The sequence below is a fragment of the Schistocerca gregaria genome, chromosome 2 (genome assembly GCF_023897955.1).
Source record: "Schistocerca gregaria isolate iqSchGreg1 chromosome 2, iqSchGreg1.2, whole genome shotgun sequence".
Lineage (NCBI taxonomy): Eukaryota > Metazoa > Arthropoda > Insecta > Orthoptera > Acrididae > Schistocerca > Schistocerca gregaria.
In genome coordinates this window covers 344833072-344857562 of record NC_064921.1, presented here as the reverse complement: position 1 = coordinate 344857562, position 24491 = coordinate 344833072, and the positions used below count along the sequence as shown (strand labels likewise).

Sequence of the window (24491 nt, the reverse complement as noted above, 5' to 3'; positions counted from 1 at the left end):
TGTCGAGGCGGAGCTCATGGTGTGGAAAAGGGAGAGGGTTGAAATTTCTTTGGAGGAGGACGTGGAGGGCGTGCAGGTGGAGGGATGGTGGGATGTGTAGGTAGAGGAGTGGCAGCGCACTAGTACTGGGAAGGAAGTTTACGGGTGGTATAGGTTATTAGGTGTTCCGCGTGAGTGACGAGAGATGGGAATTTAAAGAGTTCGTAAAAGGTTCTCGTAAGGGATGGGAACCAGCCCACCTGCGTCTGATTGTACCTGGAGGGAACATTGGCAGATGCGCTAATGTGGGGGGCTGCTCTCGCAGCACTGCGCATGCGCATAGCGAGCGCGGCAAGGCGCGCAGGTGTGTTCGGCGGCAGCCGCCAGGCTGAGCCGCAGTCGCGGACGCCGCTCACCGCCGTCTGGTGTTCGTCCCCTCAGCTCACCTCCGCCGTGTTTGTTTACCGTCACGAATCTATGCTCGCGTCGCGTCACTCCGACCGCGCTCCCGAACGCACGCTACGCTAGCGATTTCGCATACAGTGAATTTCCTGCAATCCACAGTGACTTCTAACATGCAATAAAACAGTTCTAAGTGCTCCGAAAACGACGCCGAAAACAATACGCCTTCGAATGCAGCGGCTGCAGTAAGTAACAAAATGTTTGAAAATGCTTCGTTCCACATTATTTCTATCTCGCGAAGTAAGTGCGACTCGAGATCGTCATTTCATTCCGCGTATTTTATACGCCACTAATTTCTAGCTAATTAGCTGCAAACGAAAATATTGTTGATGTAAAAATGTTGGCATTGCGGTACTTGCTACTTGTAATAACGCTACACTTGACACTTTAACCTGACGGCATATTCTGAGAATATGTGACTCCTTACTAAAAGAACTATCGTGAATTTAACAGGAAACGCATAGTCAGTTTGCGAATTCAAACGTAAACCATTCTTCAGGTGCTTCGGTACTATCTACGATCTATGTAAATATACATCAATGGATTTGTTGACAAATTTTTGGTAATTCGCAGAAACTGCAACATTGATTCAATGAAAACTAGACGGAACAACGACATGCACTTGGAGAGCCCTTCATTAAGCAATGTACGAAAAGGCGCGCACTATTCAGTAGGTTGCATTACCAACTGGCTTCCAGTAGGACTAAAAATAACGCTAAGCACAAAGTATTCACATCGCAGTTGAATGGTTTCCTCATATTCTGTACCGGAATTCCTCGCGATCGTTCAGCACTGTACTCTGTAATATGTTAATTATTCCTATATTCTTACAATTTTCTCGTGTTTAGTAATTATTTTCATTATAAATGTTCTAATCAACATCCTATAAATTAGGTACTGACTCGTTCCATGATAAAGTACCTTTGGTCCGTGTGGTACCACGGAACCTGATAAATAAATTTTAGAGTATGACATACAGAACCATTCGACATTCAACGTTTTCTTCCTTAATACGCCCTTGTATGCAATACTGAGGTATTGGTGCTAGATTAGTTTTACCATACACAACACGTTGACTATCGAATGTAATAGTAAATGTAGAATCCTTCATACAAGTCCAGAGCACAAAAAAGAAAAATCACTAGCGCGTACATTGTTAAGAGTCTATCGACATGTTCCCTCATTTAGTAATTGTCCTAAAGCCGAGGATAAATCAACCGATTTTACCCCAACATATATAGTTTTCGGCAGGTGTTTGGTTGGCTTATTGTATTAAGGAAGAAAGTTGTGCTTTAAACGCCTTTCTGCGACGCTGACATTGACGTTCTTACAGCGCTGTCTCGTCAACTTTGGGACACACGTAGTTTGTTGTTCGTGTGATGTAGGCCAACTGACACAAAAGGCCGTCTCACGGGAAGCTGGACGAGACTGTGAGAAAGATATGAAAGCTTTGTTCCCTATGGGAAGTTCAGATAACGATCATTTCTCATCTCGTCTTCCTCTGACAAAGGACGTCAAATCCGCAAATGAAGCGGGAATCGGATATTTGTGTTACTGGTTGTTAGGAAAGGTTTACAGTGCTCAGACGTCAAACGCTTTCTGTCCCTAACAGTGTTTCGGAGATAGTCATTTGTTATGTCCTACCGTAGCATTACACATTTACCTTGACAACACAACTGATTTCAGCTGGCCTGTTTCCGACGCAGGAACTTCTCTGTTGATATGCATTGCTACAATACATCGCATATTAATTTGATAAATACTTTGAAATAGAAAAGCATAGCAACTACAATAGAACATAACAAATTTCTGTAACTGGCATAAGATTGCGATCTCGCGGTCAGTATATCCCCGATGTTGTCACGCATTTGCTGTCAACGCGATAAGAATTGAAGTATATTTGTCACGTACATTTTCAAACTGAATTCACAAATACTTCAATTGTACAGATTTCATTTTCAAAGGTAGCAACTGGCGTTCAGATTAAAAGGAAATTATCTTTAGCTAGGTGACATGTGTAAGGAACCATGTAGCAATCTGCAAGAAGCGAGATATTACGTGGGTCACGTACGGCTGCATAGTCTGTACAAGCACCCATAAAAAAAATTTGCTGGGTTCGGGTCTTTTTAGCATATGGTGTCGTTTAAAAGGTGGTTTATCTGGGTAAGCTCACTGCAAATGATGAAAAAATGTAGACAGTGAAACACGAAGTAGACGTCCTGGCAATAAGGCAGCTCATCTGGATTAGTAAGCGATTGGCATGGGAAACTAGCTACAAAACCTGCCATTAATGTCTTTAATATTTCTTGAAGGCGCTAGATATATTGATCACTACTTCTGAAAGCAGATGGTGGTTTTGGCCACATACAGAGCCGAACAGGCAACCATTCAACTAGACAGAACTACTGACACGTGTGTGTGTGTGTGTGTGTGTGTGTGTGTGTGTGTGTGTGTGTGTGTGTGTCCGACGTAAGTTTTGTTAGTTAGGCACATTATAATTTTACGGAGATGTGTCAGGAGAATGGTGTGGCTGAAGTGTTCTTAGCATGCAGTGTTTATAGCTATTCCTCCTAGTTTGTATGTGTATTTCGAAATAGTAAAAGCGAATTAAGGTTTCTTGAACGAATTTGACTATAGTTACAAGAAACTGTCTTCATCTACATTACAGGTCACTGCTTTCAATTGTATCACACCACGGGGTGTCGTTTCACTTCATTAACAGTTGGAGCGTAGATGTAGGTTAATTAAGCATACATGATTTGCAACCGTTGCAAAAAGGGCGCTGAAGTTTTTCATTACGTGTATGCTTTACGATTTTGTCTTTCTTTTAATGAACTGCAGAATCGCATGCCCTAGGACGTTGCACATTTTCTTTCCTTAGATGTATCATGTTGCAAGGGAAACACCCAGTCGTCAACTAAGCTTACCGATACCGTATGTTACCTTCGTCTCGTAACATAATAATGTGGTATGTGCCGTCAAACGTTCGTGAACACAAAGAGAACATGACACTGACTCTTTCTATCGTGTATGTGTTGTTTGGAAAGTAGGTTCTAGTGTCACTATACTGTAACTGGGGGTCTAGATTAGGTTGAAAGATGACATTTTTGCCGGGAGTTACAGAGGCGGTATCGAACGCTTTGGTTAAGACACGCTTCGCTTGTGTTAAAGCAGTATCTCGTCTGTTCTACGAAAAATCTACCAAATACGTTAACGTAAGTCCGCTATTGTGCGTTAAGACTAGTTGCTGCTAGGCATTTGAGCGCAGATTCCAATCCCAGTGTATCATTTTATGAGTTTTTCTATTTGTGTTGCGTACGTTTGCCGATGACATTGTAATTCTGTCAGAGACAACAAAGGACTTGGAAGAGCAGTTGAACGGAATGGATAGTGTCTTGAAAGGAGGCTATAAGATGAACATCAACAAGAGCAAAAACGAGGATAATGGAATGTAGTCGAATTAAGTCGGGTGATGCTGAGGGAATTAGATTAGGAAATAAGACACTTAAAGTAGTAAAGGAATTTTGCTATTTGGGGAGCAAAATAACTGATGATGGTCGAAGTAGAGAGGATATAAAATGTAGAATGGCAATGGCAAGGAAAGCGTTCCTGAAGAAGAGAAATTTGTTTACATCGAGTATAGATTTAAGTGTCAGGAAGTCGTTTCTGAAAGTATTTGTATGGAGTGTAGCCATGTATGAAAGTGAAACATGGACGATAAATAGTCTGGACAATAAGAGAATAGAAGCTTTCGAAATGTGGTGCTACGGAAGAATTATGAAGATTAGATGGGTAGATCACATAACTAATGAGGAGGTATTGAATAGAATTGGGGAGAAGAAGAGTTTGTGGCACAACTTGACTAGACGAAGGGATCGGTTGGTAGGACATGTTCTGAGGCATCAAGGGATCACCAATTTGGTACTGGAGGGCAGCGTGGAGGGTAAAAATCGTAGAGGGAGACCAACAGATGAATACATTAAGGAGATTCAGAAGGATGTAGGCTGCAGGAGGTACTGGGAGATGAAGCATCTTGCACAGGATAGAGTAGAATGGAGAGCTGCATCAAACCAGTCTCAGGACTGAAGACCACAACAACAACAACAACAGTGTTCTCTTATTGCTATAGTTGTCCACGGTGCTTACCAGTGATACCCGCTGATTTGAGTACTAATACGGGGCTGCAAAAAATGCGGACAGTGTCTAAAAAAAAGTAAGACAAATAATTGACAAACCATTAACATCGAAATTGTTTGCCATATCATTTTTAGTAGCGTATTGGAAGACCGGAATTATGATTCAAAAGTATACCACTGGACGAGCTACAGGCCTTAGACTGTAGGGAAGATGCTCCGTAGAGGGTTTACATATTCCGTATTCAGCAATCGTATAAAACTGCTCACTCGATGACAAAATCCAAACCTAAAGAACAGAAAGTTGCACACGTCATGCCAATACACAAGAAAGGAAATAGGAGTAATTCGCTGAAATACCGACCCATATCACTACCGTCGATTTGCAGTAGCGTTTTGGAACATATACTGTGTTCGACCATTATGTACTAAGATTTGTTGACACGAAGTCAGTACGTATTTAGAACATATCGTTCTTGTGAGACACAATTAGCTGTTTATTCTCAAGAAGTAATGAGTGCTATCAACAGGGGATCTCAAATTGATTCCATATTCCAAAATTTCCCGAAGACTTTTGACAGTTTTCCTCATAAGCGCTTCTAATAAAATTGTGTGCTATGGCGTACCGTTTCAGTTGTGCGAATGGATTCGTAATTCTGTCAGAAACGTCACAGTTCGTAGTAACTGGCGAGAGTCATCGCGCGAAACAGACGTGATATCTGGCGTTACCCCAAGGAAGTGTTACAGCCCCTCTGCTGTTCATAATTTACATATTTGGTTTTGGAGGCAGTCTGAGCAGCTATCGTACATAGTTTGAAGGTAATGCTGTCATTTTCCGTCTAGTAAAGTCATCAGATAATCACATCCATTTGCAATATGATATAGACAAGATAGCTGCATGATGCGAAAGGTGCCAATTGACACTAAATAATGAGAAGTGTGAGGTCATCCACAACGGCACTAAAAAGAAATGCGTTAAATTTCGATTGCACGATAAATCATACAACTTTGAAGGCTGTCAATTGAAATGAACACCTAAGATTTTAAATGACTGAGTTGGAACAGTCATACAGATAACGTTATGGGGAAGGCAGACTGACTGCGTTTTATTGGCTTAAAAGATGCAACGGATCTACTAAAGAGACCACTTGCACGTCCTCCGCTAGGGCCGAGCGAGGTGACGCAGTGGTTAGCACACTGGACTCGCATTCGGGAGGACGACTGTTCAAACCCGTGTCTGGCCATCCTGATTTAGATTTTCCGTGATTTCCCTAAATCGTTTCAGGCAAATGCCGGGATGGTTCTTTTAAAAGGACACTTCCCTCCCCATCCTTCTCTAATCCGAAAGGACCGATAAACTTGCTGTTTGGTCCCCGCCCCCGAATCAACCAATCTTTGCTAGAGTATTGCTGTGCGATATAGGATCTTTACAAGATAGAATTGACAGATTACATCGAAGTTCAAAGAACGGCAACTCATATTATGGCGAAATAGAGGAAAGAGTATCATGAATGATACGCGATCTGGGGTGGCAATCAATAAAACAAAGGTGTAAATATGTGGCGAGATTTTTTCATGAAATTTCAATCTCCAGCTTTCTACATCGAATGCGAAAATCTTTTGTTGACGCCCATCTACATAGGAAGGAATTACCATCGTAATAAAATAAATCAGAATTAGCACGGAAAGATTTAAGTATTCATTTTTCCCACGCGCTGTTCGAGAGTGCAGTGGTGGTGAAATAATCTGAAGATGGTTCAATGAACTCCCTGCTAGGCAGTTAAGTGTGAATTGCAAGCAGCAATGTAACGCATATGTAGATGTCTTAAGTGTAGTGCGAAATACCGCTGCTGCACGGTCCGAACTTTCTCAACGTAGGATAGAGTTCTTAAGCTAGAATTTGTGGTCTGGCTCAAATAGCACAGGGTGTCTCGTGATTTCGGTGGAAACTTGAGAATGTAAATAATAGTAACGGGAGAACATTCTAGAAGATAGCATTCAGAAGAAAAGTCCAATTAGGAACAGGTGACCAAACCATTGCGATTCTCATTCATGAGGCCAGAGCTGATGGGTTGAAATATTAAACCCTGAACAATTTTTTGGAATTGCTCTAGATTCGCGATTTAGAAGTGTGATATACCTGAGATCTACAGGGTGTTTAAGAAGCGATAGTCAATATTCAGGCATACGACAGGAATCAACATTCGAAACTTGGTAGATACTCTAATCCGTAAATGCGGGACCGATTTATTCTGGAGAAAAAATTAGTTCCAATGTTGGCCACCAAGTGAAATTCTAGCGCTTTAGATTGAATGTCAGGATAACGTACACACTGTGATTTGACGTCATAGCGAGAACGAACAGTGTGGCTATCAAGAAGGGGGACCGTGCGCTGTTAGTCAAACTGTTTTATGTGAGCGGCAGTAGTTACGACGCTGTACTCAGAGCGTGTCACCCGATATCATTAAATGTTGTTGTGGTGTAATTCGGGAACACGGGTCAGCTTGATGTGGCACTTGTAAGAGACGGAGTAAGTTATCGAGGAGATTGCTTTTGCTGTAACTGTCCGTGCAGCACGTAACCGGTATAGTGTTAGTGTAGTGTCACGAGAAATGTCCAGCTCATGGTCAGCAGTACGGAAAATTTAGCGGTCTCCTTTACTCTGGTACCCGAAGAAAATCCAGACGTTGCAGAAACTGAAACTTCATGATCCGTAGCAATGTTCTGAATTTACTCTTTGGTTTCTGGTACGGATCGAAGCGGACGATATGTGGCTGGGCAATAGTCTATGGAGAAACTTGGCAAAGTTTGCACTAGAGGATGCAGTGTACACACAGAACTATCGAATTTGGGGTACTGTTAAGTCAAATGTTGTCCGCGAAGAGGTATTGTACTCACCGTAAGTGACGCTGTGGTGTGGATTCACAAGCGCCTTTATTCTCGGTCCGTTCTTCTTGGAAGAGGTGTACGGTGACATCTGCACGTTATCGAAACCTCCTTATACAGCGTGGTATTCCTGCTTTGGAAGAGCGCAATTATGTCGAAACCACTGTTTTCATATAAGACAGGGCAACACATCATGCCGCTCGCCCAGTGAGAGATCCGCTTTATGCAACCTTCCACGCACGAGTTTCCTCCAAAGGTTTCCCAGCGCTGATAACCTCGTTGTTGAGCGCCTGTAAGCTCCTTCTTCCAGGTTTTCCAACTGCATGGCCTGCAAGATCAGCTGATCTGAATCCCTGTGACTTTTGTCTCAGGGGATATCAAAAAGAACGCGTTGACCAGGGACACGTTCGGTCTGAAGGCCAGTATACAGGAACACGATATCCAGATTTCACCACAACTGCTGAGAGCAACTACTGATCACGTCGTTTTACGGATGCAACAACTCGTCGTCGTCTCCGGTGCTCATGTTGGAAGAATTATGTACTGGTAAGTGGTAGTCAATAACAAATTCAGCGTTGTCTTTGCACTTCTCCTGCCCATGTCTCGTTCCTAATCCACTACGAAGGGAAACATTTCTTTATACGTCTTTCTTGCATTCACAGCGCCAGATTTGCACCTGGTGGCCAAAATTGGAACTAATTTTTTCCAGCGTAAATCGATTCCGCAGTAATGCATTGGAATATCTACTAAGTTCTGTTGCCATACGATAATTACAGCCCACACTGGACCTCTGTCAGTAGCTATACTTTATTACAGTATAACCGCACAGTACAAAGTAGGATAGGATTAGGTGAGGATAGGGAAGGAAAACGGCCATGGCCTTATCAATGGAACCATACCAGAATTCACCGTAGCACCCTGGGAAAAAGTGACCGACAGGGTACTAATTCGACTACTTATGGATGAGAGTCCATTGCGTTAACACTACCTTAACAAACTAGTTTGCCACAGGATAGGAAACTCAACCACATATAGCCTACAAGGAAATTGCAAAATGCATAAGAAGTCGTCAGTGCCACTTCTGAAAAAATGTAAACGTTATGTAACACTGCTAGACAGTATAACACGTGTACACACGAATACCTCTCAACACTATTTCCATTACAACCAATGTTGCAACCAATCCCGTCATGGAGGTCGTGTTTTGCCGTGCACCTGAAACAGAGAAAACAGGAAACCATCAGCAGAAGCATTCTTGTGAAAAGACACACACAACATACATGGTATCTATTCGAAGATAAAAAAGTACCCAACAAGAAATGGGGCCTAGTGTTTCTGTGAGATAACCTGTTCATTTAAACTGTTAGAGCACTTTTTCAATAAGAAATTATTTTAACTCTTCTCTAAAAGCCTTTTCTTATTCCATCCTCTTTATATACGTTGGAAACGCATTATACAGAACACCAAAGTCACTAACGTCTTTGAGTACGAGTTGGTCATTTTGCCTGCACGGGCCCCACAGTTGCGAGTCTTATAGCCGTAGCAATCGCTATTAATTTGCAGATCTCAAAGATTAGCTCTTGTCATCAACATATGTTTGTCTATGTGTAGAGGGGGTACCGAAAGGACACACAACTTTTAAAACACGGTCTTGCTGTGAGCCCTTGAAGAGCTGTGTGACAAGATTCGGATAGCCTTTTCTATAATGCATAAAATTTCGTTGAAACCACTACTAGTTTAACCCCCCCCCCCCCCCACACACACACACACCGCCCCCCAAAAAGCTATTCGATAAATTAAAAAGTGCTGGAAGTAACGAAAGCAAGTCATTCTAAACACCTTCTGAGGAGCACTAGAAATGACTGTCAGTGCAAATCATGCAAAATTGTCTTTGGGAGAATGTTGTGAAATGGTCTTTCCAGTTTGTTTTGATCAACCTACGTTCCTAAACGTTCTGTGGATCGTATTCTTTTTAATTGATATCCACCCAGTACCAGTTGGAGATCTTAGTTTTGATTCGTTTTCTATATGTACAAACGTTAGCACTGCAGTAGGAAACAAAACAGCTGACCACTGAAGATGCTTTACAATAAAGTTAATCGCGTGTGACCTAAATAAAACCTTTATTACAATTACAAAAGATATAACCTATATTATTTGTGTAACTGCGACTACTGAAAAGAGGCAAAAAATCAAACAATATGAATTTAATTTACGTAACAGCACTCTGTTCAATTTAAATTTTGGAATTTTTGTACGGATTTTTAATTTTATATTTTTAGCTTATCTATCGCCATGCCAATCTGGTTCAGTAAATATATTAAAAAAAGTTATTTGTTTGTAATTCTTCCAATCCATATGTGGCATACAGTAAACCAGTGCTTAACAGTATTGGTTAAAAACGGTCTTGTTTGCAATTTTAGTTTTTTATTTTTCAACGACGCGTTTCGCCTTATTTAGGCGTCTTCAGGTTATCTTAATTTGGTATTTCTTAGAAGAATCCTTTAGTCAGTGTAGCCAAAGGGCATCGTCAAATATGAGGCCAACATCGCCTTCGTTAAACTCAGTAAAAACTTTTCAGGTGGACGCGAGTGACACCAAGATCTGCATAACGCGTTCCCGTTCACAGGAGCGAGTATGTGAACAAAACTGGCAGTCTGTGAGATACTCCAGTTTTCATTTTGATGCATTGAAGTTCCCGCAAAATTGGTCCCTTTAGTGATTTGGAACTGGACAAAAGATATTTTGAACTGAGACGTTTTGTGAATATGAGATATTTTGAATTGAGATGTTTTGTGAATATGACATATAGCTTGATTAACGAGATAAATGACGTCACAAGCCTCAGTTGCGGAAGAATCTGTCTCGGGCGAAGGTGGGCAAATTATCGAGAGTATCATCAGTGACAGGAAGATCTGCCGTTACATCTAAATATTCTGAAAACTACTGTGAAGTGCATGCCAGAGGGTATTTAACAGGGTGCAACATGTTAGGATTTCTCACTGTTCCAATCGCTTATGGAGCGAGGAAAGAATTAGGGGGATGAAGAAGGCTGTGGTTGGTCTGATCGCCGTGTGTCGCTTCTGACGGCGCTGTATTTTTGTTTTGAGTACTGGTGTGATAGGGACACCGATGGCAGCCATATTGGAATGCCTCAGATGCATGTTTCTGTTTGCACTAGAAATGAAGCCTAAGCACATATTCTCAATTTTTTTATTTATAACTCCCTTATCTCAGACATCAAATGAAGCTGTGGAGATGGAACCTTGCTCGAACTACGTCAACTAAGACCGGTATGTCAATAGGAGTTGTGGATTTGACTGTCTAATAACGGGAGTCTTGATTAGATACCATAAAATCGCCTGGGTGGGGGGGAGGGGGGCGGCGGCGGCTTCGCCTGCTCCTTGTCCTGGAGATGGTGCCTGACTTGTATACTTCCCTCTCTCATGCAATTTCGTCTCTGGCATCTATATTGCTTTCAGTGTCTCGGTTTCACTACTACTGCAATCACAATTCGACCAGATTTCTAGCTGTTGTTACTAACTCCAGATCGATCATCCCATGAATGATGAACTAATGACCTCACTGTTTAGAAATTTAAAAACAATTTAAGAAATGTCGCAATGAAGGACGTCGATCTCGATCCACTGTCAAAATGTATCTTTTACTAAACTAGGAGACTTTTACAAATAAAAGACCTTAGTGGTTGGTGGAACACACATCTCAGAGTTTCATAATCATTTTTGTCCGGTTGTAGTGGTTTTACCTGGGGCACTTTTCTTATAATGTCCGCCCCGATAGCTGAGCGTGTTCGGTCAGAGAGCTGGTTGGTCTCTGTAATAAAAAACTGAGTGAAAGGATCAACAACGAGCTTGAACGGATGTCATTTGACGTCCGGAGCGACCAAACACAACAATGAACAAGGAACAAAATGCAAGAAAAAAGTGGTCAGCGTGACGGATTGCCGTCCTACGGCCCCGGGTTAGATTCCCGGCTGGGTCGGAGATGTTCTCCGCTTTGGGACTGGGTGTCGTGTTGTCTTCATCATCATTTCATCCGACGCGCAGGTCACCCAATGTGGCGTCGCGTGTAATAAGACCTGCACCAAGGCGGCCGGACCTGCCCCGTCAGGGGCTTCCCGGCCAATGATGCCAACCGCTCATTTTCATTTTCTTTTCTTATGAAAATTAAGTAGAAACTTTCGCCCAACGGACCACGAGAGCTTCCCCCAGTCGCTAAAAATCCATTCCACTTGTTGCTTGCTCAAAGGGAATGCTTGCGACGAGGAACCTTCGCGTGCTGCTGGAACAGCCCATACGTGCCGGGGCGCGTGCTCCCCAAGGCCACACTGTGTGACTGCTGCTGGAACTGCGCACGTATCGGCCGTTGGAGCTACCCTCGCCTCGCCTTGCCTCACCTCGACCTCGTGCTGTTCCCTACGGTTGTGCCGAAAGTTCAGTCCCCAAGTGTAAAAGCCGGACGTTTTAGTTCTCGCTTCCCACGCCCGGGTTCCCGGGTTCGATTCCCGGCGGCGTCAGGGATTTTCTCTGCTTCGTGATGACTGGGTGTTGTGTGATGTCCTTAGGTTAGTTAGGTTTAAGTAGTTCTAAGTTCTAGGGGACTGGTGACCATAGATGTTAAGTCCCATAGTGCACAGAGCCATTTGATACGTTTTAGTTGCCTAAGTAATAATGCTTTCCCCTTTTGGCTGTGTTTCTATCTCCTTAGGTTCTTTTGTGATTGTGCTATTACCGCCCAAGCCCGCTGCTTTGAAACTGTTGAAGAGAATCTGTCCAAATCATTGAGAGAACTGTCAGCTTACTACAGGGAAAACCAGTTGAGACCAAATCCTGGAAAAACTCACAGTTCCTCTTTCCATCTTAAAAACCGACAGGCAGCTAGAGCCCTTAAAATCACTTGGGAAGAAACATAACTAGAACGCTGTACGTATTCCAAATACCTAGAAGTCACCCTTGACCATGCATCAACATATAAGAGGCACTGCCTAAATATCAAGCAAAAAGTGGCAGCCAGGAACAATATCTTCAGAAAGCTAACAGGCACAACGTGGGGAGCACACGCCAACACTGTGAGAACCTATTCCCTTGCGTTGTGTTACTCTGCCGGAGAATACGCAAGCCCAGTGTGGTTCAATTCTTTCCATGCCAAAACAGTAGATGTCGCTCTAAATGTTACTTGTCGTATCATCACCGGGTGCCTGAAGTCTACTTCTCTGGATAAACTATACAGCCTCGGGGGAATTGTACCCCCCGACATCTGCCGAGACGTATGTGCAAAAAGTGAGAAGAAAAAATCAATCTTCTGAAGCACACCCCTTACATGGCTACCAACCAGCAAACTTACGACTAACATCCAGAAAGAGCTCCCTCAGATCTACCGAGGCTCTAGCTGGGCACCACAGCATTGCCGAATCGAACTATGGCGTGCAGGGCTTACCAGTACTTTGGGATGGACTACACCAAGCGAAAGACTACCACCCGGCTACACAGAGAATTGGAGATCTCACAACAGACTATGTTCGGGTGTCACGAAATGTAAGCGCAGTTTCACTTAATGGCGTTTCCTAGAGGAGCCGCCGCTCGGAGAGTGTGGAGCAACGCAGACAACCTTCCACCTGCTCCCGTGTACCCAACGTGCAGCAGCATGCACAGCAGAAGACCTGCTTCATGCAACGCCAAATGCAATAGAGGTCGCTAACTTCTGGGCGGCAATAGTGTAAATAATTCTCTTGTAAATACACACACACACACACACACATGTAAATATTGTACATCATTTTATAGATTGTAAATGCTTCTGACATGAATGAATGAATAAATAAATAGCGGATACGCTGCTGCAAAATCTGCCTTCTAGCAATTAAATGGTTATCCAATTAATATGCATCGAGTTGACAAGTCATGGGATAGCGATATGCACACATACAAGTTGCCGTAGCATCGCGTGCGCTATATATGAAAGGGCAAAGCATTGGCGGAACTGCCATTTGTACTCGGCTGACTCATACGAATACGTAGGTGTCTTACGTGATTATGAGTGTACGACGGGAATTTACATACTCTGAACGCGGAATGCTTTTTGAAGCTACACGCTTGGGACAATCCCATTTGGGAAATCGTTAGGAAATTACATATTCAGAGATCCGCAATGTCAAGAGCGTGCCGAGAAAAGCAAATTTCAGGCATTTTCTGACGCCACGGATGAAGCAGTGGCCGACGGCCTTCGCTTAACGACCGAGACCAGCGTCATTCGAATAAATTTGTCAGTGCTAACAGACAAGTAACACTGCGTGAAATAACAGCAGAAATCAGTGTGCGACGTGCGACGAACGTATCTGTTAGGACATTGCGGCGAAATGTGGCGTTAATGGACTATGGCAGTGGACGACCGGCGCGAGTGCCTTTGCCAACAGGACGAAATCGCTTGCAGCACCTTCCCTGAGCTCGTGACCATATCGGTTGGACGCTAGACAACTGGAAAACCGTGGACTGGTGAGATCAGCCCCCTATTCATTTGGTAAGGTTTGATGGTAGGTTCGACCGTGGCGCAGACCTCACGAAGCCACGGACCCAGGTTGTGAAGGCGTTGAGCATGCTGGTGATGACTCCATAACGGCGTGGTCTTTGTTTGCATGGAATAGTCTGGGTCCTCTGGTCCAACTGAAACAAACATTGACTGGAAATGGTTATGTTCAGCTACTTGCAGACCACTTGCAGCCATTCGTGGACTTCATGTTCCCAAACAACGATGGAATTTTTGCGGAAGACAATCCGCCATTTCAGCGGACCATAAGAAGGTTGGTTTGAAGAACATTCTGGGCAATTCGAGTAAATGATTTGGCTACTCAGATCGCCCGACATGAATCCAATTGAACATTAATGGGAAATAATCGAGACGTCATTTCGTGCACACAATCCTGCACCGGCAACACTTTTGCAGTTATGGGCGGCTAAAGAAGCAGCGTGGCTCAGTATTTCTGCAGGCGACGTCCAACGATTTGTGGAGACTATTCCACGTAGAGCTGCTGCACTACGCCGGTGAAAAGTAGATCCGACACGATATTAGGAAGAGTCCCATGAAAAAATCTTAGCGACTGAAGGAAGCTCTCGTGGTCTGTTGGGCGAAAGTTTCTACTTAATCATCATAATAAAGTACCCCCGGTAGAACCACTACAACCGGACTAAAATGATGATGAAATCCGCAGATGTGTATTCTACCAACCACTAAAATTGCAAAATTCTCCAAGTTTAGTAAAGAATGCATTTTCACAATGGATAGGGATCCACGTCTTTCATTGCAACATTTCTTAAATTGTTTTTAAATTTCTAAACAGCGATGTCATTAGTTCATCATTCATGAGGTAGTCGATCTGGAGTTAGTAATAACAGCCAGAAATCTAGTCGAATTGTGATTGCAGTAGTAGTAAACCGGAGAGAATGGAAGGCAATACCGATGCCACAGACAATTGTATGTTAGAGAAAAGTATACAGGTCAGGCACCGTGTGCAGGCCAAGGAACAGGCGAAGGCTTCGCTGCCGATTTTCTTCAAAAAAGAAAAAAAAATGGTTCAAATGGCTCTGAGCACTATGGGACTTAACATCTATGGTCATCAGTCCCCTAGAACTTAGAACCACTTAAACCTAACTAACCTAAGGACATCACACAACACCCAGTCATCACGAGGCACAGAAAATCCCTGACCCTGCCGGGAATCGAACCCGGGAACCCGGGCGTGGGAAACGAGAACGCTACCTCACAACCCGAGCTGCGGACGGCGATTTTCTAATCAAGACTCCCGTTATTAGACAGTCAAATCCAGAACTCCTACTGATATACCGGTCTTAGTTGATGTAGTTTGGAGCAAGGTTGCATGCTCACAGCTTCATTTGATCTCTAAGGTCAAGATTATAAATAAAATAACTTGAGAATCGTAAGATTGTTGCGCAACTTCGTCACAAACTCCCTCGGAAGACTCTATGAACGAGGTGTAGTGTATCACGGGGAGGCTTACTGTTGACATTCCGAGAGATAAGTTTCCAAGAACAACATAGTATTTCCTTACGCACACATATCACGAAACTGCCAAGACGAAAAAACTTAGGAATTAGAGCTTATATGGAGGTTTATCGATACTAGTTCTTCACATGCACCATTCGCGATTGGGATAGGAGAGCAGGGGAAAAGCACAGTAGTGCGAGAAGTATCCTCTGCCATTCGTAGCAGCGGGTGCACAGAAAAACGGAAGAACCACAAACACAGCATATTACCGTGCCTGATACAGTGTGGGATACCCATTGCCATTCAAAACAGCTTACGGTCCTGTCGGAATGGATCTTACACCATTCGTCCTACAAAAGAGCGTCAAGTTAAAGTAACGATGATGGAGGTGCAAAGCGATCATGCATCCTTCTCTTCAAAGTAGATCACAAAGGCTCAACAGCCCTGAGATCTCGTGATTGTGGTGGCCAGCGGAGATTTTACAAATAAGCCTAGTGCTCACAAAACGAGTTATGGACGATGCGAGCTGTATGAACATGCGCCCTGCTGCCTTGAAACACTGCATCACCATTGGGTAACAGGCAGTTATCATGAGATGGATCTGATCAGCCAAAATAGCCACATAATTCTTGCCAGTAATGCGACCTTGCAGAGTAACCATGGCACCCGTGGAATACTAAGATATGGTTCCCCAAAACATCACCTAATCCCAATCACGTTTCACTCTTGTGAGTAAACTCGACCAGAAGTTGGAGACCCTTTGAAACTACAATCAGACGACCAAATGATTTTCTTCCATTGCTCCATAGTCCAAGCTTTATGGCTTTGTCACCAAGTTATGCTGTTACGGGCAGTTGCATCACTGATGTGTGCTTTTGGAATTCCAGCTCACGTTGCACTTGTGGGCTTATGGGGCTCCCTTTGCGTTGTTTTCCTGAGGACAGGGTTCGCGAGTGCGACATTCACTTCTGCATTTCAGTTTGGTCTTCTTCCCCCGAAATCAACCCAGCCCAACTTCTGCATTTACTTTTTCCGCTGTCGTCCACGTATGTCACAATTCTCTCCAATGGTCATCTGTCCGAACATTCAGTACACACTTCTGTCTACGTTGTCACTTAGCGGACGATGTTTTTCCGCTTTCCCTTGTGAGGGGTCGATCTGTACGTGGAGCCCGATTTTGTATTATAATTGCAACACCAAGAAGAAATGCAGATGATTAACGGTTATTCATTGGACGAATATATTATACTAGAACTGATATGTGATTACATTTTCATGCAATTTGGATGCATAGATCCTGAGAAATCAGTACCCATGGGAACAACCAACTCTGGCCATAACGACCTTGCTACGCCTGGGCATTGAGTCAAACAGAGTTTGGATAGCGTGTACAGGTACAGTTGCCCATGCAGCTTCTACAAGATACTACAATTCAACAAGATTAGTGAATGGCGTATTGTGAAGAGCCAGTTGCACGGCCACTATTGACCAGACGTTTTCAGTTCGTGAGAGATCTACAGAATGTGCTGGTCAGGTCAGCAGTTCTGTATCCAGAACGGCCCTGCAACATGCTGTCGTGCATTATCCTACTGAAATGTAGGGTTTCGCAGGGATCCAATGAAGGGTAGAGCCACGGGTCGTAACACATCTGAAATGTAACGTCCACAGTTCAAAGTGGCGTCAATGCGAACAAGAGGTGACAGAGACGTGTAACCAATGCCAGCCCATACCATCACGCCGGGTGATACGACAGTATGACGATGACGAATACACGCTTCCAATGTGCGTTTACCACTATGTCGTCAAACACAGATGCGACCATCATGATGCTGTAAACAGAACCTGGATTCATCCGAAAAAATGACGTTTTGCCATTCGGGCACCCAGGTTCGTCGTTGAGCACACCATCGCAGGCGCTCCTGTCTGTGATGCAGCGTCAAGGGTAACCGCAGTCATGGTCTCCGAGCTGACAGCCCATGCTGCTGCAAACGTCGTCGAACTGTTCTTGCAGATGGTTGTTGTCTTGCAAACGTCCCCATCTGCTGACTCAGGGATCGAGACGTGGCTGCACGATCCGCCACAGCCATGCGGATAAGATGCCTGTCATCTCGACTGCTAGTGATAAGAGACCGTTGTGATCGAGCACGGCGTTCCGTATTACCCTCCTCAACCCACCGATTCCATATTCTGCTAACAATCATTGATCTCGACCAATGCGAGCAGCAGTGTCGCGATACAATAAACCGCAATCGCGATAGGCTACAATCCGACGTTTATTAAAATCGGAAACGTGATGGTACGCATTTCTCCTCCTTACACGAAGCATCACAACAACGTTTCACCAGGCAACTCCAGTCAACTGCTGTTTATGTATGAGAAATAGATTGGAAACTTTCCTCGTGTAAGCATGTTGTAGGTGTCGCCACTGGCGCCAAACTTGTGTGAATGCTCTGGAAAGCTAATCATTTGCGTATCACAGCATCTTCTTCCTGTCGCTTAAATTTCGCGTCTGTAGCACGTCATCTTCGTGTTGAAGCAATTTTAATGGCCAGTAGCGTATTTCATGAAAAATGACATGACATGGCTTTCACATGTAGAAGAGATTGTATCTTTGACACCGCTTAACAAAAGATGTTGCCTGTGTGGCAGAATAGATTGTAAGTAGGGACGCGCAGAACGCAGTAGCAACTGCCGTTGCACTCTGTTAAAGGTAGGATGTTAGACTTTAAGGTAGTGGGTAGCTGTGAGTATTTAGCTGTTGTCCCACGGACGCAGCATAATACTGTTTTGTAAGGTAATGAAATTTTGTATATTTAGTTTGAAGTATGCAGCAACGCAATGTGGATTTTGCTAATTGTAACAGTACCGTCTCTTGAATGTAGGAACCAAGCATCTTCCATCAGATTTAATGTATAGTTTGATTAGGTACACCCGATTTGTGATTTTGTGTATTTTGTAAACCTGATACAACGAAGTTAAATTTTGGTATCTATTCTGTCAGACGGTCAGACTTTTTGTCATGTAACGATCCTTGTATTGTTAACTACATTAGTGAGAATTGTAGAACAGTTGAGAAGCTCACTGATTTTGAAGTTAATGTAAAATATTTCGTATTAGATTTTGTGAAGGAGAAACTTTATTTTGAATACAATTATCGAACTGAAAAATTCGGTCATAGCATGTCATGTTATCAGTACCACATCCTCAACCATGTCATGTGGCATTATTTGTATGAAGCTGTTTTACGGCCGGCATCGCACTTCGCTGAGCCAAGGTTGAATATTTTGTGTGCCTACTGTGGAGAGAACAGAATACCAAGATTATATCCGTTGCGACTCAAGAGCCAAGAACATTGTATTTCATTGTTTATTTGCATAGGGGCTTTTATCAGTTTATTGCACAGGGCCATAGAACGCGTTGCTCAGGAGATTGAGTAAATTTCAGATGGGTTGATTTTATTATAAGCATTACATACTGGTTCTCGAGATTAAGTTGTTTAATTTTTCTTTGGATTACTTAAAACTGATTAAGCACATCATTTGCTCAACAACGCATTACTCAGCGTTTATTTTTAAAGAACCTTACATCCTGTATGCGGTACAAATTTTCGATACGTTGCCTCTTGAAACACCAAACAGTTCGGCCCTCCTTGGTTGGTGAAGTACCCACCATAGGAGCACCAACAACTTGTCCGTTTTCGAATTAACTTAGTCCGACATTATGCAGTCACAGAAACACAGAACACAGTTCTGACCACAGCTGACGTTTGACATATTGAGCACAGGTGCCGTTGGTGGTCAAATACAACAATGCACCATGCAGGCTTGACCAGCATCTGAAAATTTGTCAGGCATGTACGAGCGTATTTCTCGCGGTATTTCTATTTTTGTCCATTCCCTGTAGATCGGTTGTAGATTATATATACAGATGCAAAAATGCTTTTGGACCTTAAATGGGAATCTTTGGAAGAAATTAAACGTTGAACGCTCGTGAATCTATTGCGTAAATTTAGACAATCGATACTCTCGGAAAACTGATATTTCTACTGCAATCAATGTAAATACAGCGTAGGGATCATGACAATGGGACAAGACAGATTACAGCGCCCAAAGGAATAGGACAGAAAATCGATAAGACGATTTGACGAATGATCTACTCCATACCAACCCGAATGGATTCTGAAAACACGGATAATGCGAAACTCAACTTGAACTATTCTCACAGAACATTCTGAAAGCAACGGATAAAGTAATCTGATGGGTGCAGTATTTTTGGACTTCTGACAAGCGTTCGGCTCGGTACCCAAACATCATTTATTCACTGTAGTACGATTTTTTTTTTTTAATATCAAACAAAATGTGACCAGATTGAGAATTCTCATCGCAAACCCTTCTACTAGGTACGTATGTATCCACTGTTTTCCACTTCGCTGAGCAGTATTACGAAAGTGTTTACTTACAGACTGCGTGTGGTCCGCATCGTAATGACCTCGAAAGAAATCTGGGCCGTTGGTGCGTGGCCGAGAGGGGCACAACCTCACGGCACGTAGGTTCGCCGAAAAGACGTCCGCTGTTGTGGTGTGGAGTGGATGGCACGCAGTCCCCTTATCGGCTGTATTCCCAACACGCATGACAATCTCACGCCTCCGGCTACGGGGCGATTCTTCGCAGAACTCTTATGATAGCTGCGTGCTATAGGGTATCTGTCGTTCTAGTGAAACACGTGGTAATAAATACTATCGAAAGGAGACCTCGAGTTGGTTGTAAATTTACTAGTTGCCAGAAGGCTGTAGGCAACGCTTTTCACAAGCACCAATATGTGTACCTCTGAAGTTTTGTCTGAGTTGTGCGACTAGATTCGTGATTTCCTATCGGAAAGGTCATAATTCTAGTAACTGACTGCCAGTCATCTAGTGAAACAGAATTTAATATTTTAAGGTTTCCCTAGGAAGTATTATTGGCAGACTGCTAAACTAATGCAAAATATCTTGGAGCCTTAGACGATTTCTGCGAAATAACAGAAAAATCCCTAAACTGAGGGCCTACACAAAGCTGTAAAATAAAGTTGTCACCTCCATGGACTATGTAACAAACCGAAAATTTCTAGGAATGAATATTGATTCTCAGTTGAAATGGTATGAACAAGCAGATACTTAAAAACAGATTGTCGTCAGCATGTTATGGCCTTAGAATCCAGTCACAAATGTGTAAAAGGCACTGTCTTTCAGCTACATACTATTTATATGTACACTCAGTTTTTAGCTATGGAATTCTTTTCTGGTGAACAAACGCACATAATATTAACACAGGCCGCGCGTGATTAGCCGAGCGGTCTCGGGCGCTGCAGTCATGGACTGTGCGGCTGGTCCCGGCGGAGGTTCGAGTCCTCCCTCGTGTGTGTGTGTGTGTGTGTGTGTGTGTGTGTGTGTGTGTGTGTGTGTGTGTTTGTCCGTAGGATAATTTAGGTTAAGTAGTGTGAAATCTTAGGGACTGATGATCTTAGCAGTTAAGTCTCATAAGATTTCACACACATTTGAACATTTTTTTATTAACACAGTTTACAAATTACACAAAAGAGCCATAAGAATAACAACCGAAAATAGTATTTTAATGATCTGTCCAAGTTACTGGGAATTTTAACTATACCAAGTGAGTACATTTACCAATTGGTTACAGAAATCAAAAATATTTATAATTATTGTGAAGATAGCTCTTTTAATGATTATGGAACAAGATCAAGGTTGAAATTACGTTCACCAGGAAAGAGTAAACATAGGACAGAAAGGAATAAAACTGTACAATGAAATGAGATTAAAGAGATTACTAAAACTAACTTTTTTAAAAAGCTAGTTAAAAAGCACATGTCAAGCAAAACTTCCCATCCAGAGAAATATTGCTTAGCCGTACACAAATGGTTATTAAATAACTCCGTTGTAAAACAGTACTGTACATCGGGGATAAACCGAATGAAGTAGCATTGTGTTAAACAGGCAGGACTTGTATTCAAGAGGATAGTAGCCCCAATCTTCACCCGGTCGTCCTGATTTAACTTTTACGTGGTTTTCTCAAATTGCTTCAGGCAAACGTCGTGATAATTCCTGCTTTATGGTCACTGCCGACTACATGATCCATCCTTATCAAAGTAGACCTGTAAGTACAGGGTGATTCCGTGATGTTACAAATTTTCATGAACGATGGAGAAGGTAAATGTATACATCTGTGGTAAGAGACGCAGCTCCGGAAACGACAGAGTCGAAAGCGACAATCTTTCTGATACTTCTGATAGTGGTATACATGTACAGATACTGTTGTTAAAATAGGACATAACTTTCAGAGGTGTTATTGTTGACCAAAAACACGAACAAAAGTCTACTAAACGTGGGCTCTAAAATCATACCTTGAGAGCTATGCGCATTTATTCTGAAAAAGAGATGTTTGTACAGTAGCGATGATATAATAGTGCTCAATCTTTTAAGGTATGCATCTTAGATACCTCATGTTTACTAGACTTTTTTTCCTTGTTTTGATCCGTACTACGACTTCTGAAAGTTTCTTACCCTAAAATACTAGCAACAATACCACTGGTACATTTATTCCACTGCCGGAGATATCAGAAAGCTTTTCGCTTATAACTTTAGATCGTTTTCGGACCTGGATCTCATACCTTAAATTGATACATTTACCCTTCTCCATTGTTCCTGAAAATGTGTAACATCATTACGGAATCACCCTGCCAGTATGAATTACAGTACTAACATGACTGTAGAAGATGTTGAAAGTGACCGCCATCTTCTGGCACTTTTGGGCCCTGATCAGCAATTTGATGAATGTAGATCGAAGCTGGACTGCTGTAATTAATGCAATCTCATCCGAAATATTCTGCTGCATTTCTTGAAAACTGAGGGTTGCTGCGACGCTTAACTTCGACTTGAGGGCTCGCCACACAAAGTAATCGCAAAGTGACAGATCAGGTGACCTGGGTGGGCAGCTAGGGCTGCGACCAGATTCACCTCTGCTAACAGCTCTGTCAGGAGGTTCGAGTCCTCCCTCGGGAATGGGAGTGTGTGTTGTCCTTAGCGTAAGTTAGATTAAGTCGTGTGTAAGCCCACGGACCGATGACCTCAGCAGTTTCGTCCCATAGGAACTTCCAAGTTCCATCCTGTTTGAAGTAACTGTAGGCCTTTTCATCCTCTGTTATTTCTGCCAGAGATTCACATAAAATCGTATCCACTCATCTGGGCCGGTTTTATTTGCCCCACTCTGTATAATAATAATAACAGCAATAGCGCGCGCGGACACACACACACACACACACACACACACACACACACACACACCACTTCTTCCTCCCACATCCGTCTGGCGAAGTGACTAACACGAGGAAATTCGAGAAATTACAGCTAATACGATACGGAAGTTTATCGATAATCATTTTTCCCACACGCCATTCGCGAGTGAAGCAGAGAAGGGGGATCACTGCTACCAAAAGTACTTCACGCCTCACACCGTCAGGTGGTTTGATGAGTTTTGATGTAGAAACAGGTTTACGAACTATTTAGGAGACAATTTGAGTAACACATTACGCTATCCTTTGGCATCTAGTGAGTGATCAGATGATGAAAATGAACTACAAAATCATTTACACAAGCTTTTTGAAGGACATCATCTTTACGCCAGTGACTGTTATAAGTTTTTATTATACACTATCGCAATTTCAGCCTTATTCCATTATCAAGTACTAATATTACGGCTTTAAGCCATGTCAACGTAAAGCCGTAATATCAGCACTTGATAATGGCCTAAGGCCGAAATTGCAATAGTGTGTAATAAAAACTTATAAAGGTCACTGGTGTAAAGATGATGTCCTTCAAAAAATTTGTTATGACTGTGAATCCCAACTACAACAAGTGGATTTACACACGGTATCTGTATGTTGCGAGAAATGGGAATTGACCCTGTCAATAAAAAGTGAGGTCCTTCATATGAGTAGCAAAAAATGTAGATACATTTCGGTTGCACGACAAATAACACAAATTTAAAGGCTGTCAGAAGAAAATCCATAGGCAATACTATTACGGGCAACTTAAAGTACAGGTGCAACATAATTGTATTTGTGGTGTAGGCGACCCAAATATTGCCTTTTATTGGCAGAATTTTTAGAGGGTGTATCACACCTACTAGACAGCCTCACTTCGCTTGTTCGTCATCTTCTGAAGCATTGCTCCGCTGTATGGGATCCTTACCAGATATGTCTGATGGCGAACACCACGAAAGTTCAAATAACGGAAGCTCGTTTTTTGTTATTGTGAAATACAAGGTGGGGGGAGGGGGGGTAGAAGAATCACAGTATGATAAGCGTATTACGCTGGAAATCTTTTTAAAAAAAAGTGTTGTTCGTTGCATCAAGGTCTTTTCAAGAATTTACAGTTTTGTGCCAAAAGATTTTCTTGACTTCCACCTACATAGCCAGAGATAGCCATTGCGACAAAATAACAGAAATCGGAGCCCACAAGGAAATACGAGGGAATTCATTTTGCTTACACGGTATTCGAAAACGGAATTGTTTCTAAAAATGGTTCTTTGAATACTCTGTTCAACACGTAAGTGTGAATTTCAGAGGGACCGGAAATGAGTGTAATGCCTTATCAATGTCAATATCAAACCCGATGAAGGTCCACTCAATGAGTTTCCGAACGAACATTGCATAGGGAACTGTACGGAAAGGACATCTGGAATCTGATGCCTCGCAAAAGGCCATTTCTCACAGCGACGCACATAGTTGCACGTTTTCAGCGAGCCAAACACTGAAACTATTTAGCAACTGTTTTGAGGCCAGTAGTGTGAACCGACGAGTTGAAATTTTGACTCTTTTCAAATGATGCAAGGCGTAGAGTGCCCCGATGGCCCAATAGTGTGTTTAATCCGCAGTGTGTGCGACCGGAGGTGGTTTTGTAAAGTTTTCGGCTTGTTTTTCCTACCATGACTTGGGCCAACTGATTCAGATTACGTGAAC

At 42.8% G+C, this 24491-nt stretch overlaps 1 protein-coding gene across 1 annotated transcript in view; it reads left to right on the top strand.

Annotated features, from left to right (window-relative positions):
* The first annotated feature begins 354 nt into the window (after window positions 1-354).
* Window positions 355-24491, top strand: part of LOC126337022 (fat-like cadherin-related tumor suppressor homolog) — a 304620-nt gene continuing 280483 nt past the window's right edge. Inside the window, exon 1 of the mRNA XM_050001295.1 lies at window positions 355-626. Coding sequence (XP_049857252.1) covers window positions 613-626 — 14 coding nt within the window. The 5' untranslated portion in view covers window positions 355-612. The remainder of the gene's footprint in view (window positions 627-24491) is intronic.